Source organism: Rhagoletis pomonella, unplaced genomic scaffold, assembly GCF_013731165.1.
Source record: "Rhagoletis pomonella isolate Grant_MI unplaced genomic scaffold, Rhpom_1.0 Rhpom_scaffold_00005, whole genome shotgun sequence".
Taxonomy (NCBI): domain Eukaryota; kingdom Metazoa; phylum Arthropoda; class Insecta; order Diptera; family Tephritidae; genus Rhagoletis; species Rhagoletis pomonella.
Window position 1 is genome coordinate 82,377,425 of NW_023458559.1, and position 20,451 is coordinate 82,397,875.

At 33.0% G+C, this 20,451-nt stretch overlaps 1 protein-coding gene across 4 annotated transcripts in view; it reads right to left on the reverse strand.

Annotated features, from left to right (window-relative positions):
- Positions 1 to 5,617: 5,617 nt before the first annotated feature.
- The window catches only part of LOC118739709, a 59,722-nt gene continuing 44,888 nt past the window's right edge, over positions 5,618 to 20,451 (reverse strand). For all 4 annotated transcript variants that reach the window (XM_036471216.1, XM_036471215.1, XM_036471214.1 and 1 more), the window contains 4 exons: positions 9,210 to 9,354; positions 7,608 to 7,849; positions 7,380 to 7,544; positions 5,618 to 7,277 (listed from right to left, as the gene is read on the reverse strand). In XM_036471216.1, coding sequence (XP_036327109.1) covers positions 6,462 to 7,277; positions 7,380 to 7,544; positions 7,608 to 7,849; positions 9,210 to 9,354 — 1,368 coding nt within the window. In that variant the 3' untranslated portion in view covers positions 5,618 to 6,461. The remainder of the gene's footprint in view (positions 7,278 to 7,379; positions 7,545 to 7,607; positions 7,850 to 9,209; positions 9,355 to 20,451) is intronic.

Genomic DNA, 20,451 nt, shown 5'->3' on the forward strand with positions numbered 1-20,451 from the left:
AAAATATTTCCATGGTCAAATTCGAACTAAATCGATCCACATGTATAAATTTTGTAAATATCTTGACTGCAGCGCCACCTGGCGGTTTTTTTTTACAAAATTATCACCGTCATTGCGAGAGTCGTGTCGAACTCGTTTTTCGAGAGTTGAATCGTATCGGAAGTTGCACTTCATTGCCTAAAATTTCCACTCGACTAATGTATTAAAACGGAAAAACTTGGCAGCGTTTTATAGTTTTCGAAGGTCTTTTACTTATTTCAGCGCGACAGTAGACAATGGCAATGCTGTCGAGTTGTACAATTTAGCCTAATTTATGACTTACGCAATGAGGCTGTATATTCTGTCACAAGGAAAGTACCGTCTGGTCTTTTGTGAAAAAAAAATTTCTAACCTCACAATACTGTCAAAAGGGAAGCGTGTCGCTAAAAGGTACAGGCATTTCGTTAAAAATTATCGAACAAATAAAAATATTGAAATAAATTAGACTAAATCAGAGTTCTTGGGGTCGCTAGACAAAAATTCGATGCCAGTTTTAAAATTCAAGCAAAATACAGTGAAACCCGCTTAAGTACCCATCCGCTTAAGTACCTAATCCGCTTGAGTAACCAACATTTTTGGGCACCGTGAATTTTTTAATACAATCTGAAGAAAATCCCTCTCTTAAGTACCTCCCCGCTTATTCACCCAACCCGCCTAAGTACCTAAATCTTTCGTACCCCATTTACCATTTTACTTATAATTTTCCCCTTTTAAGTGTTCTTTAAAATTTTCTTAAAATAGTAACATATTTTGAAATTCAGTGGCAGCGCTACAATCGATATCAATTGCCACCGTCATGACGCGTCAGTATAAAAACATGCAAGTTTCAAGTGGCTAAAAATTACCGTTGATTTTTTAGAATTTCTTTGATCGCATTTGCTTCCATATAACGAATAAACACAATTTATTTTTATATGGAGAAAGCCGCAACAACTTCGGCAAAAAAAATTTAAAAAATCAATGATAATTTTTAGCCACTTGAAACTTGAATGGGGTATACCATGATACAAAAAAGAAGGTAGTTTCAATAAACAAACAAGAATGTTCTTCCCAAATAAAACCGTATTATATTTTGGTCCAAATTTACTTTTTGCTTTGTGGTGAGCGTATTACTTTAGCTTCAAAAAATTTTTAAATTAAAATTTCTAATATACATAGGTATGCAAAAAACTTGAAGTCAGCTTGAACAGACCGCCCTCCGATAAAAAAATTAATTTTGAGCACTTCCTTCATGCGTTTTGAAACCTCGTTCCGTCAGCCCTATTTTCGAAATTATGTACCCGGAATAATTTTCAAGTCCATCATATTCCACATCTTTGAAGGGACTGATAAAATCTTCTGCTTTAAAAAGAAATATTTGTTCTAGCATGAATTTGATGAAATGTCATAATTTTATTAAAAGTCAAATGGTTAGCAACAACAACGAATCTCATTAAATAAAACTACCTTCTTTTTATTATTATTATTACCTCCCTTTTATTAGCTCGGGATGTAACTATGTAATATGGATGCGCCTAAAAGATGCAGCGATTTCTATTCTCATACCTGATGACAGTACGAATGCAAATTATAAAAGCGAGGTTTTAGTTTTTTAAACTATAATTTTATTTGTATCATGGGGTATACACTTTTGAAAAGAGTTTGAAATTTTGATGAAATTTTTATGAATTATCAGTGTTCTACAAAATTTTAAGCTTAGGTTATATGGTATTTGTTAGGGAATGAACTGAATATATTAAACGAATATATTAAACATTAAAAGCAAATCACAAAAATTTTGTTAAAAATTACAGTGCAATCTTTCTTCTTTTGTGATTGGTCCAAAAAATCATAATAAAGAAAGAAACCAATGCGGGTATTGAAAGCACAGAAAACAAAATGTGTTAAAAGGACTATGTTCTCTTTGACGTACGTCAAAGGTCAAGTGGAAGTGGGAACTTGTATGACTGCCCATTGATAGCATAAGAAATGATATGTTTAAAGGCATTTTTATCAAAGTTGATAAATATGACATTTGACCAGTTTTGTTACCCGAATTCTTCCACGACCACAAGCAAAAATATTGGCCACAATTTGTCATTTTGTTTGATATATATACGTTTTATCGGTGCACTTGCACAATATTCGCATTCGCAAAAGCTCCGCATTGATTATTGCAAATACAAAAGCGAATGTTAAAATTAATGCGGAAGCTCCGCGGTTGCGAATGTGAATGCGAATATTCGCAATAACCCTGATACATACCTACCTTACTTCGCTTAAAATATAAAAAGGAATCTGCGAACACTCTTCTTAAGGAACCATAAATACATAGGTGTTTACGAAATACGTATCGCTCATTTACTAGAAGATTGTCAAAACTCAAAAACAGTATTTTTCCGGACATGCATTTCAAATTTTCAAATTACTCTCAAAATGCAGAGAAAAGACGGGGAAACTACACGAAATTTTAATATGCACCATGATATACCGAGTAATTCTGCATCCGTTGCTGAAAAATTTAATTTCTTGAGTTATGATAGTCTTTTGCGTTGCGTGCATTTGTATGGATGAATGTACATATATCGATACTATATAGTATATGTATGTACATATCGACGGCTGAGTGGAAGATCGACCTACATTACCCGGCAGCCGGTTCGAAAACGCCCTATCGCTGCGGTGACCATATTTATGAGAGCCGAATACGGGACGAAAAATAATTTTTCAAATTTGTTCCACAACAGCTTACAGATCTTGAAGCCTTCTTCAATGATCCTAGATGTATTAACCCTGAAACAGTATCCTTATAGTAGCATATCAAATTTGTAGGATAATTTTCTCGAGATTTTTACTCCGTAAAATTTGTTAAAAAAAATCGTAAATTTTAGTATAATAAAGTGCACTTTTAAGTCGCTAAGGCTTACCATTAATTTTTGGGAATTCTTTTTTTTTTGTTGACGGTGTTACGCATATTTTTCATACAAAGTATCTTTGACCATTTTTTTTTTAAAGAGAAGCAAATGACCAGAACTTTCCACTCACACTTTTGTAATACTCAATTTTAATGAGTTACAAAACTGCAAACCAAATTTTTTTCTAAAGATTCTTATTAAACAGATTGAAACTTTGGGGAAACCTTGCAGAGTTAAGTTTTATAGTTTTTTGCACAAAGTTTAAAATTTGTGTTAAATGGTTTTTGTTAGGAAAAAAAGTTTTACTTTCATAAAACAAATAATAAACATTAAATAAACTAAGGAAAAATAGCCCAAACTTACTAAAATGTCGAGCTCTAATTTCTATTTTGGTCACTGTATGTATTCCTCGATTCGAATCCCAGGCATTAGGATTAGAAAATAAAAACTGTTTATGGAGAAAATTAGGATATTATACCAACATCACTTAAAACTCGTTCATAGGCATGCCATTTTAAGGAGCTATTAAGGCGTCGAAGCACCGAATATGGGACAAATACAGGACATTTAGAGAATTACAGAACATTTGGCTTCCCGCATAAAATAAATAAATTACCAGGATAATGGGTCAAAAAAGAGGACTGTCCCGTATAATGACGTAACTATCTCAGAAAACTTATCTAGAACGCCCTGCTTCGGAATTTTCTTGAAGAACGCCCTATTTAACAATTTTGATTGAAAAACCCCCTATCTCAGAATTTGGTTCAAAAACGCCCTATCTCAACTGAAAATATATTGAAAATAAGTTGAGAAAGGTCGTTTTTGAACCGAATTCTGAACTAGTGCGTTCTTCAACCAAATTCTAAAATAGGCCGTTCTTGTAAAGTTTTCTGAGATAGCGCGTTTTCGAGCTTGCTGCCGTCGATATGTAAATTTAGAAAGTCTACCAAGCGCCCAGTTAATGTTTTTTTTTCGGAATATTTCGTCGCCAGCGCCACCCCAATTTTTTGGAAATTAAATTGGACCAAAAAAAATATTAAACTAATATATACATATGTACATCCTCGTGTTCAATCGTAGTGACTTTCGGGTTTCCTATATCGACTATGCTACGAATGCTGTTTTTTTTAGCTGAGTACTTTTCGGATTATTGGAATCAACTAAATTAATTAAGTGAACAAATATACACTTACGTTTTTTGTTAGTAAATTGTAAAGTTTATAAATTTTTGAATTTAACGAATTTATTTATTCACAACCCTGCTCACAAATTTGTGCTGGCAAAATTTTGTACAGCAAGAATTCGCAACTTCCCCTCCAAGATAACTTTCACTTTGCGTTCCGAATTTCCCCTTGCTAACAAATGTTTTGGTCTGCGCGAACAAAATCATGATAATTCGTACAAATTCGAACAAATTCTTTGCTCGACGAACAGAACTATTAGTTGCGTTCCAGCAGCAGTAAGAGTTGCCGATTTTACTGGATTTACACAAATGCCGTTTTCACCATTAATAAACTTTATGCAAGGTGTCGTACGGGAACAGCTTCCTGTAAAATCCTGCAAATTCCTGCAAATCGTACTGCTGGTGGAACGAAACTATTGCTTAACCCTGGTCGTTCTGGACAAAAATTAGCCATTTGTAAATATTTTAACTTTGCTTCAGTCTGTTCTTGTAAAATAATTTAAAATTGACTGCAAAAAAAAAACTTTTCAAATACACGTAGCCAGCAAAATGCGCAGCACGCGGTCAGTATTAAAAAGGCTACTTAGAAGTTTTGTTATTTTATTAATACTGTATTCAAATATTTCTGAAAACCTAGAGCCAATTGCCAATTGTTTCCTTCGGAAAAAATACATATCGCGCCAAAATAACGTAAGCGACATTTTTTCAAAACTCTCTTTGATACAGAAATGCATCTAGATACTCTAGGAATATTTCTGCATCAAAAAGAAAATTAAAAAAAAAATGTCGCCTACGTTATTTTGGCGGTTAGTGCTCGATATGTACACTTGTGGTCAGCTGATTAAGTTAAGTGACACTTTGACCAGTTTTGGTTATTTTTCTTTTGTTTATTTAATGTTTATAATCTTTTTTATAAAAGTCTAGCACATTACGTAAACAGCACCACATAAATCCATGTTTCAAACTTCTTACAAAAATTATCAAAATTCAACAAATTTTAACAACTACACTCAAAAATTTTTAACTTTTTATAAAATTTTGTAAGAAAAACTTCAGGTATGCAGTTTTATAGCCCATTAAATTTTCTAGGGTTAAAGTGCAAATTTTAAAGCGTTAGAAAATCGCTTTTTAATAATTCTTTTGCTGACGGCGCTTGGTATTTTCATCCATATAAAATTAATTGTCGAGCATACTTTATATGGGAGATTATGCTCAACACCGTCAGCCAAAAAAAAAATTATTAAAAATCAACGCGATTTTCTAGCGTCTTGAGATTTCCACTTTAACCTACGTATGTTAATCTAATGGGCTACAAAACTGCATACCTAAAATTGTTGGGTGTATTTATTAAAGTTTGTTAAATTTTTATAAATTTGGATTTATGCGGTGCTGGTGACGTAAATTTCCTAATGTTTTATATAAAAAATATAAATATAATGTTTTATATAAAAAATATAAACATTAAATAGTTAAAAGAAAAATAGCCAAAACTGGTCAAGATGGCACTTAACTTCTTCAGCTGACCACAAGGGTATATGAGGTGCATGGCTTGGCTTTTCTTGCTTTTTATGATGAGTTGGGTAAACGTGAGATTTATAAAACTATTCCCGGAGCACACTTCTCGCAATGTCAATTTCAGATGACCGTTAATAAATAATTAATGTGATGTTAAATTGGCCCTTAGTAACCTGCCTCTGCTCCATTAGCGTGGGCCGAAAATAAATATTTTTGCTATTACCAATCAAAATTCTAAAAAAAAGCGGATTTTCAAACCACACTATTCTCCATCCATAACTAAATTTCTTTGAAATCAATGTTATTAGGGGGGAAAAAAACTATTTAATAATGGTGTGCATATGCATATATATAATTAGTTCTATACGCATAGGCGTAAGTTGTATGTATTACGAATTTAACTACATAAAGATAAACTTTCAATCTAAAACACTTTCTCATACCTTTTACATAAATACATATGTATGTAACGATTTACAAATCATGTTATTACCAAATATACATACATATTAGTATATGGATATATATATACATATATGTATATGTATGTATGGATACATGTAAATACATGTGTTCTGACATGTACAATTGTACATAGTTTTTGTCCAATACTTACGGCACTAAACATACGTATTGTTAAGACAATCAGTAGTAGTTATATTACATAATTACAAATGTACATTAGCGGCAAAATTACGTGTAGAATGTACTTGCATTATCTTTTTGTATACACATGAGTTGCCAGTTATTTGCATACATATTTTGTTCTATTGTAGAATACAATTGCAGGTAAAATAAATTAAGTTTGTGAGCGTTTGCCTGATTTTGTATCATGCCAGATCTATATCCAAGGAATCAGGTGACAGTAGCATTGGGTCATTTGTTGCGGACGACACTAGCGAGAGAGAATCACTCATCATGGCGTTGGAAAGGTCATCATGGCGTTGGTCCTCATCATGCAGATGATGGTGATGATGCTGGAGCGACGATGGCTCCAGGCCATTCAAAGGATGACTTGGTTCCACTTGTTGGTGGTGCGAGGACGAAAGCAAAGGATCACGCCCGTGCTGCAACGTTGATGGCGACTTAGGTAGACTGTTGATGTCATTATTACTCATTTGGCGATGCGAGTGTTGTAGATAGTGATTGCTATTGAACGAGCCATCGCAACTATGTTTTAACGCGTGTTGCGAGTGTTGTTGCAGTTGGGAGTGTTGATGGTGTTCCTGGCGGTGGTCATGATGATGATGATGCTGATGTTGGTTGGTTTGATGGCAACTTGTCGTCAGGCAGCAGGCGCCGCTTCCCATACCTTTTCTTTTGCTACCACAACAATTATTTTTAATGTGCGCTGCAGTGCCAGCTGAAGAAGCGACAGCATTTTGATAGAGGTCATCTAGCGAATGCTGATTGTTGTGGCAGCTGTGATTGTGGCAGTCACTACCATTGTCGCCAACACAGTCATTGCCATCGAAACTATTACAACAATGCAATTGTGCTGCCGTTGGCGAGTGAGGCGCCGAGAAGAAGTGACTAATATTTGAGGAGAGTAGGGGATCGCCACCTTGTACTGGATGCTTACTGTCCTCCATGAGGTCATCAATAGGAGTAATACTGAGACTGGCTTCACTTGTAATAACTGATAACTAAGAAATAATAAGGAAGACATTTATATTTTGTATTAAAACCATGTTGATAACACTGTTGGGACTCCTTTCATATACGTATGTATGTATGTATGTACATACCTTTTCTACCATATCGGGTATTAGGGATGTTGAATGATGGCTATGCGATGATGGTGATGCTGGACTGAGGCTTTTGAGATATGAAGCAGGCGGGGGAGCAGACACTGATGTTAAATTGAAATCGCTTAATGGTAGCCCATGTGATTTGGCTTGCATTTCCAGCTCCTGTGAGGCAAAAACGTTATATATAATTTGCAAAAATTATTTTTATCGACCTTTCATCCATACCTTTATTCTATTCAAAAGCTTTCGATTTTGTGACTCCATCTGACGTTGTCGCATTTCATTCTGTTTCAGTCGCGATACTTCGTGCTTCAGGCATTTGATATAATCAACGGAGGATTTAAGTATTGTGCCCTTATTTGGTCGAATGTCACGGACCACTTCGTAATATGGGTCATTTGTTTTTGGTAATAGGGTACCCAGCTCTTTAATACGATCGTTGATGTTGAAACGACGCCTTCGCTCGACTAAAAATACGTCAGGTGTTAATGTTCATGATTGTAAATAAATAATTGCAGAATTGTTTTCATTAGTTGGTATAATGTACTTATATATCGTCGCTTGGCGCGCAATACCTCGTATCCGCCAAGTTCAATACCACGTATGATGCGGCACAGAATAAAATATATATATATATATATATACATTCTTAGACATACATACTCAGCAGATAGAAATGTACATATGTACATACATATTTATTTTACATACAATCACACTTACAAGAGCTCTGGCTGGCTTGGGGCGTAACGTGGAAAGTGAAAATTTCTATAATCAAAACTATTATCAAGCCTGAAAAGATGATTTAGTACAATTGCAAGAAATATGCTCCTCAACCGAAGTCCGAAACGCCTGAAAGATGCCAAATTTCGGACTTGTTTCAGGCTTTGGAGACATTTCAGCCGTCGTCTGACAGTTAACTCATTCCAGAGGCAAGAGAATTTTAGAAAAAATTTAGACGCTGAAACTAAACTAAACTGAGTTTCGCCCGAAAAAATTTTCATTCGAAAATTTTTATTCCGCCCATAGTAGATAAATACATATAAACCAAACGTGAAAAGTGAACCGGTTCGGGGAAAATGAAACTCATGATAAGGCTGTATGTAAACATTAATATGAAAAGTGTGAACAAAAGTATTAAATCAACTAAAATTAAATGATAAAAGAAGTATCACTTTTATCGAACTCGCATTTATTAGTCGATATCTAATTTGTCGGAAAACTCATCCCTACACTTTTGAGTATTTGCCAACAAAATAAATTCTAAAATTTACCCCAAATTCGGTTTTGATTTTATAAAATATTTTTTTTTTTTAAATTTACAAAATGTATGAAACGTCAAGCGCGGAATGTTTGTTGTGGAGTTGCTAAAAAAAAAGCCTGATGGCCCAAGCTTTAGAGTAGGACTCCACACAAGCTTTTTAGGCGTTGTGGCTTTCTGCGCCCAAGCCGTAATACATAAAAAAACATATACACATACATAGCCGGAGAGAGCGTTGAAAGCCTGATAGGCGGGTTGTGGAGTTCTACTCTTACTGGCAATTAAATAAAATTTACATGAGTAAAAATAAATGCAAAAATTATTTATTTACAATTTTTTTAACCGATTTTTTGCTCATATTTGAAATTTGATATTTGTCTTCTATTAATTTTTCTTATTATTTTTATTTTTATTTTTAGTTAATTTTTTATTTTTTGAAATGAGCGCTTAAGTGAAAATCTCCATTTTTAATTGCATTTATGTACTAACATCGCATTAATATTCCATGTATGTATGTACTAAGAACGCACACTTTTCATGCAGATATTTGATTTGATTTCACTTACTCATATTGTGATTGTCTTTCTTCTGCCGATCTTTGGCTAATGCATGCATTTCAGCATCAGTGTAGGATTGTGGTTCCTGTTTAATTCCTAAATCAGATGAGTAGTTATCAAACTTAAGATCCGCATCGAACAAACAGTCGTCTGCCTGTTAAAAAAACGCACCAATACAAAACATTTCATTAAATGCAATAAATACATAGTATGTATAATAAATATAGTTTTATGCTTATTAGGAAATCATAATATTTATTACGTATGCACATTGGGGTGGTCCAAAAATATATATAAAGTTTCTCTTCAGCATACCTCCACTAATAACACCCAATTGTTCAGTTTTTAACACCCATTTTTTTATAGGTTTCCCCATTGGTATTATTATTGGAAGCGAAGTGAAGAAAAACCGAAAATATTTATTTTACAGAATTCTATACCATTTCTACGATAAATTGTTTTTTATTCATATAAAACACCGACTTAACTTTTTGACCACCCTAATGAACATAGATATGTACATACATATGTGCATAGTTACATGGACCTTTGCTCTGGTTTTAAGATAAATACACAGTTGCGAGTAAAATAATGCTATGCTTATATATATCTATTGCAGTTATTGCTGGATTTCGTGTTGGGTAGTCGGTCTGAAAATATGAATTCCAGAGCCAAAATTGATTGATATTGCGCATATCCGAATTTATTATATTGTGCATCATTTGATAATATCGGAAAAATCCTTTCATTTTAGTCTTTTTGCATATCTCGGGCTAAGAAGATCTCTAGCTAGTTGATTTGGATGGTTCATTAACCGTGCTGAGTGTTTACATTAAGATCTTTGTGGATATTCGTATTTTTTTAATATACCCATGTACTCCGCATATGGCGCGTAAAATTTTTAAATGCAGTTTTAGTAGTCTATTCAAAATGGAATTGCACGCTGTGCTCCAAAGCCCGATTCCATATGCCCAACATGGATTAGTCATCATATTAAAAAGCAACATTTTGTTATCTAAATGCTCACACTGAAACATTTTTTGAAGTTTAATTAGTTTTGAAAGTTTTATTTCTGTTAGAGATCGAACTCTAAATCATTTTGAATTTTGCTGCTATTATTTTACTCGCAGCTAAACATACACTTTTATGTACATATGTGTTGATCGTGTGTGAATAGTGCCAAAAACATATTTCCATATAAATAAAAATTACCACCAAATTATTAGAAAGTCAGCAAGGTAAATACTAAATATATATACATAACTACCAGTAATTGTGTTACATACGTGCTAATAACTTTTTATTGTTGGAATTGAATACCACTTCAAACGCACTTTTAAGTGTGGAAATAACTACATACATTGTAGGAAAAGCCCTTAATAGGGAACTGGCGCATTTCTAGTGAATTTAGACCAATAACTGGTTAGCATTAATTACACAGGCTTATAAAAAAAAAAAGTTTATGCAAATTAAACCAAACCTATATATCACTATGTTATTTGACGCCCTGAATGCGAATCCGAAGTCCGTTAAAGCATAAACAGACGGCAGCGTTAATCCGGATAAACTCGGGAATTAACTGCAGTTGATCCGGATTAAGGCCAAGTTAATCGGGATCAACGCTGCCGTCTGTTTAAGCTTTTAGTCTCCACCACGTCAGGTTCGAGGTCATTTGAAGGTCAAGTAGAAAAAAATTCATTGAAAAAACCTGTAAATTCATATATTAGAGGTTTTCGACTCGCGGAACGCGAATCCGAGCTCCATTTTGACCTTCATAATGTCAGGTTCGAGGTTATTTAAGGGTCAAATATGACACAAAATTTATTCAATAAAAATAAAAAATTCATATACATGCGTTTTTCTTGCGATGAACCCAAGAGGACCCTTCAAGGGATTCTTCAAGGTCATCTAGAAGTCGTGCCAAGGTCATTTCAAGTTAAAATTCGGAAGAATAGTATTGAATTGTCAGGTTTATTCAAAGATTTTGTCGCGACTTGGCCTTCAAATCATGCGTTGAGAGAAATATATCTATTAAGCTGCTTTTTTTCTGAGTGTACGTCACAGCCGAAATACATACATATCTGTGTTCGTATGGAAAATTAGCTTATGTCGAAAGGCTGGCTTTAGTATAAATCGGCATTCGAAGCATACAATTTCAAATGACTCACTGTCGCGGAGCCGTTGAACAACTTTTGGCAAATAAGCGTGCAATAAATAGTTCCGATACTAGCAAGCCAATATTCTGATTAAGTCTCATCCAAAAATTCCTTGTCGTTTAAAAAATAAAGGGAATGCCGCATTATACTAAAGCCAGCCTTTCGACATAAGCTACTTTTCCATACAAACACAGATGTGTACCCGTCTACTCAACTAAGCTTTTGAAACTGCGAAATTTTGAAGAAGTAATTTTTTGAATTTGTAAAAGCTGTATTATAAAAAGCGTTTTTCCTGCATGGTATGAATGTTTGTAAATGTGTACATACATATGTACATAAGCCTTTTGAAATTGAAATTAACAATAGCCACTTAGAATGGCGCGGTAAATGTTCATACGATAATCGGTTTCTTTGCATTTGCATATTATTTTCATCTATACATACATATGTACATGCATTATACATACATACATACATACATACGTACGTATGCATCTTACACACCCACCGCTTAGCAAACAGACTACACAGGACAGGGATGGAATCAAATTTATTGTCAGAAAGCCATTCATATTCTTAGTTGTTTAACTCCACTGTTTTTAAAACAAAAATCTAGGCAAATATAGTTTCGACTTTTCATTCATTAAAATTCCCAATAATTTCCGATGGAAAATAGAAAAAAAACTACAATTGTATTAAAATACCTTGACTCCATTTATATTTCCAACAACATTATACAACCTTATTAATGCTGCCTGTGAGCTTCAGTCTATCTAAAACTTATTCATTCGTGCGTTTCAATATCTCATACGGCAGAATCAACAATGAACAACCAGAAGTTAATAAATTGTACACACATTGAAAATTATTTACTATGACGTTGTCAGTAAATACATATTTAAGTACATATGTATGCACGTACATATGTACCTACATATTTAAAAACATCAAAAACGCGATAGTAATGTCTGTGAAGCTTTAAGCCAGGTTTTTTCCTTTGAGCAAAAGGCTAAAAAAAATGTGACGAATACAATATAATTGTAAACTTTAATCCCAGGGATAAAGCTGTCGTTAAACTTTAATTTGGTTCCTTATATTGGTCAAAGAGTGATTGCTTTCCAGCTATAGTTGCTAAGCATAGTAGAAAAGGCTAAAATTCCAAACTAGAAAATGCCATTCTTTTGGGGCATGCATATGTATGTAGGTAACATTGTACAATATTTGCTTTTTTTTTCTGGGCAATTGATAAAATTAGGTTTTTCTGAAAGCCTGGATTGTATATCGACGGATTAGTGGAAAATCGACCTATCTCGGAAGCCGGTTCCAAAACGCCTTATATCAGAATCTGGTTGAAGACCACCCTGTTTCGGAATTCGGTTGGAAAAATGTTTAAATGGGGCGTTTTTGAAACGGCATCAGAGATAGGTCCATCTTCCACTCAGCCGTCCATATAGAAAATGAATATCTCAGTTTTCCAAGGCTGGCGATTTTAATCGTTTTTGTCAACTTGAAGTTGGTGGAAAAAGTGATTTATATGCAAATATTATGTACGCCAAAGATTAGTGAAAATTTAACAGTGTTTTGTAAACAAAACTTGTTTAAATTATTTTAAAAATGTTTAATTGGTAGTTTAGGGATTTCTTTTGAATGCGGTTCAGTAAAAATATTTAGTAAATACTGGTTGCAAATATGTGTTGATATCGTTTTATTTAGATGTGATGGGATAATAATGTTTAAAAAAATTTGTGGCTCCAAAAGGTGCTAATCGACACCCACCACGAAACCATTTGGGCGCTTTTAAAATTTGCGACATTACGACGATGCGATGAAATAAATTTATGAAGTATTTTTTGCAGAGCCCCGAAAAACGAATATTATCAATTTTTACTTTTCCAAAATAATCTCGAAAAATTAGAAACCTACACTTGCTTGCACACAAGCGTTACAAATTTAAGTACTTCCCGCTAATCATTTTTTAGTGAAGACTATAATTAGAATGTTTCAACGCTATTTAAATTTTCTTAAAAGTTTATTAACTATTGTGTGTATCATATGTTTGATTCCAGTATTAAAATTGCACACATCCGTACGTGTGGAGGTAAGTGACTTTGTTTTTGAGTCAAGAACAACTCATTAAACCCGTTTCTGTGAATAACCGCTCAAAAAAATTGTGAAAATACAAGTATCTACATATGTTGATATGTATGCACACTTATATGAAAAAAATCTGTAAAATATATAGAAGAGAATGCAAATGTGTTATGTCTCGGTATAAGCTTTCGAATTAAAAGCGCAAATTTTCAACAACCCGAAAATCTGGCGTAACTGAATTTCCTATTGCTTTTTTCTACGGAATTGCAAACAATAAAATAAAGGTGGTTAAACGATTAATTAGAAGATGGTACATAACTAAACTTGAAATTTGAATGTTTGAAGTCATTTAAAAATATCCTGAATCTTTGTACACCACTTCGTATCTACTAGTTTCTTGGGCAGTTGATTACAAATCTTCAGTCAGGTTTCAAAAATCCAATATGGCGGATCCAATATGGCGGAATAAATTTATTGAATTCGCTCGAAACTTGTGACTCGGGGCTATTGGGAGTCGCTGATCATGAATCTGATAATAAATTTTTAAAACTCAAAATGGCGGAACAATTATATCGGAATAATTTTTAAAAATTTATTAAATTTGCTCGAAACTTATTACTCGGGGATTTTTATGGTGCCTGATTACTAGTCTGAAAGCGGGTTTCAAAAATCCAATATGGCGGATCCAACATGGCGGAAAAATGAAAACAAAAAAAAATGTATTGGATTCGCTCGAAACTTGTTACTCTGGGGTTTCTGAAGAGTGAAAATAATTGTACGGGTGTCGCAAAAGCCCATAAAAAGAGTAAATTGTACCTTAAAGCCAACACTTCACAGATAGGATTTAATGAATTTCGAGTCGAAACTCAGCGGAACTATTTAGTTTTTTTTTCTATTTAAAAATTAAAATAAAATCATTTCTAGTCCAACTTTTCACGTTGAACTTACAGAGCTATATAAAATTCATTTATTAAATTTTAGAAACTATGAAATAGTTATTCCTTTAATTACCAGTAATAACTTCTCTGGATTTTTTTTTCAATAGACGTACCGTTACACTTTTAATATAAAAAAAAAAGTTTCTCTGCTACAGCTAACTGACTTGCATGGACTAGCCAACTTATAAGCTTAATATTATTTTATTAGTAAAAGAGATCAAAAAACAAAGAGTTAGTTATAATTATCTACTCTATTAAGAAGGAAGCCATGACATTTTGACGCTATTCGCATGGCTTTGACTTTTACATTTTATCCCGCTAGTTAGACGAAAATATTTTTGTTTCCCCTACCCTTACATTACAGTCCAAATCTTTAAAACGTTTTTGCTCGAATTCAGTTTTTTTGACTTAGGAGGTTATTGCTTATGATCAGGGTTCAGATTTTAAGGCACTAAAAACTTGAAAAAAGGCTAAATGAGCTTAGAAAAAAAGGCATTTATTTTTGAATTTTGTTATATACATCGCTTTATGTTCAATTGGTATGTCCACTGGCATATATAACAAAATACATACAGTGGTCAAAAAATATAGCCGAACCTCTTTTTGCCAAGTTTCAACATAGTTTTATTGTTGTTTAATTTTGTTGTTTTTTATATATAAAAATATAGTTCATTCCTTAAGAAAACCCGTGTAAATCCAAGTTTCACGCTTTGTGCTTTTTGAAATTCTAAAAAATCAACCCTTAGCCATTTGAAACTTGTACTTTATTCTACTAGAATTGAATGGGCTACAAACAGAATACACAGAATCTTTCCAGGAAATCTAATTAAAAAAGCCCGAAATTTTTACGAAAATTTGTGGATTTTTTTTTGTAAATGTTGCACAAAGTTTTAAGGCAGTGTCACTGGATTGGTACATTTGTACAGATCTGTACATTTTGATATTGGGCCATTGGTACAATGTATAAAAAAAGTGGGGACGACAGCGATCTTCTATTGAAAAATGTGAACAAATTATTTTTCGTGATGGCGATAAATCCACAATTAGGATACGATTTACCCCAAATTGACACTACATTTAAACTTATATTTACACGGATGTTGTTAAAGAATGAACTATATTTTTATAAAAAAAAAACAAACCAAAATTAAATAACAAGAAAAATAATATTTTAAAACTTGTCAAAATTTGATGCGGCTATAATTTTTTCGACCGCTGTGTGCCACTAAGTGCATTTTAAAAGTTTTAGGCCATAGCCTGATGCGATTATCGCGAAGCACTGATTTGGAGGAACTCAGGCTCATCTCGACATCTACTGATACTAAACTCCACTTAAAAGCTCGTTCGATTCGTCGTTATTTAATAATTAAGTAATAGGTTGTGGTGGTTTTTGAAGTGATTTACTTTTATTCCACAGCAGTCAAAAGTATGTTTTCCCCACATTCTTCTATATTGTCGTGGATTTTCATGGAATTTTACAAGCGGCCTTAGGCATTTTAAGCATTCGCAAATATTTGCCTTTGGGCACGAACTTCAAAATTTCAAACCTTATTTACAAGAAACTCACCATCAAAGACGAATTCATATAAGGTGGAAGTGGCACAACAAAAGCAAAAAACTTTACTAAAAAATTATACCCGCAATGACAATAGGGGTATTCTCTAAGTCTTGCAAAGCCCTTGCACGGTGCACAGATTTCGTATGGGATAGCTTTGCAAACCGTGCAATCCGTGCACAGTGCTCCAGGGCTTTGCAAGACTCAGCGAATACTCCTAATAAGAACAAAAGAAACGTAAATAAACACATCATGACATCAGTACGAAAATCTAATTTCGCCTGTAACACCACCTTATATGAATTCACCATGTCCTCAGTACGTAAGGCAAAGAAAAACCAGCAATCAGCTGAAGAAACGAGTTGCAGTGTTGTAAAACATAAAAGTATGAAAATGAAGAGATATATTAAATAGGCAAAACATGCAGAAGAGGGAGAAAAGGGCAAAATTAAAATTTATATTTATAGTCAAGGCAGACATGAAACGGGTGATTATTTAATTTGTTTACAGATACGACTAGAGTTGCCAGATTTTTTTTTCCGTGAAATCAGTACCTACACTTTTTCACGCTATAAAAATCGGTACTTTTCAGTACACTTTTATTCAAAGCAAAATTATGAATGTAATTACCAGAAAATACTTTAGAACGCCAGAGTACTTGTTCTTACCAATATTTTCGTATAAAAATAAAATATAGTTCACAAAAAATAAAAATGTTATTCGTTTTAACATGAGTGTACACATTAACATGTACCCTTATAATATCATTGTACACAGGAACCAATAAATAATTTAATATTTATGACATTTTTGAACAGCTGTAATGAAATCATTTTCATTTTCAGTGTTTAAATAGTCAACGAATTATTTACATTTTATTTAAAAATTAGTTTTAATTTGGAGTCCGCTTTGGAAAATTTTAATTAGAAGTCGGTTTATTACTTTGCGCGAGGAAGCAACGTCAGCCCTCTTTTTAAATAAATAATTAAATTATTTTCTTGTCACTTTTTACAGTACAGTTTAAGGAAGTTCCAACGTTATGTAAAAATCTTTAAAAACCCAAAAGTATTTTGTTTTTGTAAAAAAAATATTACACAAACGCAAGTATTTTTAATACCGTTAATTTCTTTATGATCCAGTGATTGGATCTAAGCCAAATTAGTATGGGACTACCTTTGGTTTTGGTTAACGTGGTCCAAAGTTAAAAATATATTCCCTTGAATTGATAACCTCCTCCTTTTTTTGAAGCTAGTTAAAAATTACCGAACACTGAGTTACCGAGTATCAAGCTCGGTGGGAATTGAAAATTTATTACAAATCAGTACAAATTTTGAAAAATCAGGACATTATGCGTACTGATTGAAGAAATGAATAAAATCAGTACGAGAGTTGAAAAATTAGTACGTCTGGCAACCGTAGATCAAGCAGACAAAATAGGCAAATGCCTCGAAATCCTAACCCTGCTTATGACCACAGATTTTGCGATATAACGAACGCTATTTATGTTTTTAGCTGAAAATGCGAGTTCTTTGCAAAAGCAAAGCTTTCGTTAATTCAACGGTAGTTTAACTGCAGAAAATATGTATATATGTAGATTGTTTCAACATCAAGTTACTTTTGGTATTAAGGGATTTCCAAAAAATACTACTGGGGGAAAGCTTGGAAACTGTTGAAAAGCAGACGCGAATTGAAAACTTTCTATAACAAGTAATTTTTAAGCAAAAAATAAAACCGACTTCAATTCTCATATAAAAATTTAGGAGTACAGTTAATTTTTTCATGATCCAATGATCGAATATAAACCAGATTAGTATGGGACCACCTCTGAGACACTTCGATGAATTATCGAAATCGGTTGTTGTGGTCCAAAGTTATGCGGTAACATTCATAATAAAATAAAAAATATTCCGACGAATTGATAACCTCCTCCTTTTTTGGAAGTCGGTTAAAAAATAAATACATAAAATGTTCGAATTTTGTTGTCGTTGAATAAAAAATAATCTATATTTTTTAAACTGAATACATTTAGTTATTTAATTGAAATATTGATGGTATTTATTATCGGAGAAAAAATCACTCGATTTAACGAATTTTTCTATATTACGAATTAGGCGAACAACATATGATTCGTTATATTGAACGTCCACTGTATATGGTCTTTGTTATAGAATGAACTATATTTTTATAAAAAAAAAATTTAATTAATTTGAAAAAGTTATCATTAGTGCTCGACCACGATATATATTTGTTAAAGATAACTTTGTTCAAATTTTTTTAGAGTTATTTTATTTAAACAAATATTACTGCTACTCATTCCTCTCTACGTGTATGAATTAGCACATATCGAAGTCTTTCGAAACTTTCGGTTGACTGCTAATTTATATAAGATAAATTGTACACTTAACTCATTTTCCTTCGAAATTTAGCTTTGTATTACTTACTGAAGGCATGATAAAAGTTTAAAACAACTATTGCATCGTTAAATCCATTTCAGTGTTTATTAAACCCAGGATTTTGTAGAAATTCCCAATATAAAAACTGTAGTTCTTAATAACTTTGTAACTGCTCTGTAGAGACACACATTTTTTATATAAGGCCTTTCTATAATAAGGTAACGATATTTGTATATACATATGTAAGTAAATGACTCATATCGACTTATGTAATTTAAATGTTCAGAAATCGGATTCTTTCCTAAATAAAATCAGCTGAATATTTAGTTGAGAAAATAAGTCAAAAGTTTTAGCGAATAATACGAAGCTTTTAGTTCACAATAAAAAAAAAAATTAAAAATCAATCAACACGCTAAAATAAACCTTGACATAAAATACGAATACGCAATGCAGTCGGACAACAACAAAAAGCGGACAGAACGTGCTCCATACGTGTATGCGTACATTGCCAATGTCAACCGCCTTGTTTGCCACCCCACTGCCACCCCACTGCCACCGCCTAACTTTCCACAACGCTATTAAGCAAGTCTACAGCGAACCTAACTTACTATCCACCCCACCAAATATTTTGTTTGGATTCGTCGGTGATTTGATGTTTTCATTCGTTGTGAATCAAATACAGCAATAAACATTTGTAACAGCTCGGCCCGGCCGGCGTGTAACTCGCAGCTATTCGCTCTATACACGTGCGTTAGATCAATGTTGTTATAACGATGTTGGTGTTGTAAATACATACATACATACATACTTATGTAGTTATATACTATGTACCTATAATAATATGTACTTCCAATCGCAATTATTAAAACTTTTCATACATTAACATAAAAATATTGCACTATAATTGAAAAAACTGACTTTAAATTTAATTTAAGGGCACACATTTCAACTTTTAAAAATACTATTCCCACAATTTACAAATTTTCATGTCGACGTCTAATTTCCGCATAATCGCAACGAATATTTAATTGCAACAATCAAATATTAGCCGTTTAGGAAGTTACATACAAACACATGTACATATACATAGCACACTAAATACAAAAGGTTCACAAATCAAAATTTTCCAAAATCGAAAAATATCTACATACATAGATATTTTGTATGGACATTAGGCTGGGTCAATTTTGTATGGGGGAAAATAAAAGGCATTTGCCCGTATTGTAATAGTAACATTATGATGTCTTAGGTCTAAGTCAATTGCTATTGGCCACGAATGAACAAAAATTTATGTCAACTTCCTATATTTGTAACTTTTGTATTGTATGCATAAACGTAAGAAAACTAATTAGTGTTTCTAGAAGTTGTGCCTGTTCTGTGTTTCCATACTCATTCGCATAAACAAAAACGATGATGGAAAATAATGGCTTTTTTTTTAGAGCTACCGAAATTGTTCCTAAGTTTGCCAAAATTCGCAAACTATAGCTAATGTTAAAAAAAGATTAAAATATTCCAAACCAGCGACCTAAATGCACGCCTGCAATATTAATGCTGTTCTTTATATCATTTGACTATAGGCTAGTGGAATTATCAAGAGAACAATTAAAATTTTATTGAAAAAAGATAACTTTGAAATTAAGGATAAGCTAAAGGGCTTCCAGAAATGATATTGACTTTATCTTTGGCGTTAACGGATTCATTAACTAATAATATGGACCAAACCTTTTTGCTGAACCCAAAATTTTGAACAAAAAAACAAAACAAACAAAATCGACTAGTGTGCTGTGGGTCACTTGGCGGTCGATGCGCGGGCTCTTACAATTTATGTAAAATTCTAATATTTTGCAGGCTTGTTGTTGACTTCATGATACATACAATGTATTTTCACTATTACCAAGGGATTTGAGAAAAATTAGATTTTCGACCCGCCCTAATGGACATCCCTTGTTGATAAACAGGATGACTAATCTTGTTTGTAAGATAAAAGGAGTATTGTACGCTCGAAATGCAAAAACAGGCTGCATAATTTTTTAGGCGAGTGCCATATTTTAAAATATAAAGTGTCATAACTAAAAAAATATTTTTGTATATATGCACCACCCTAGTGTACAAAAATGC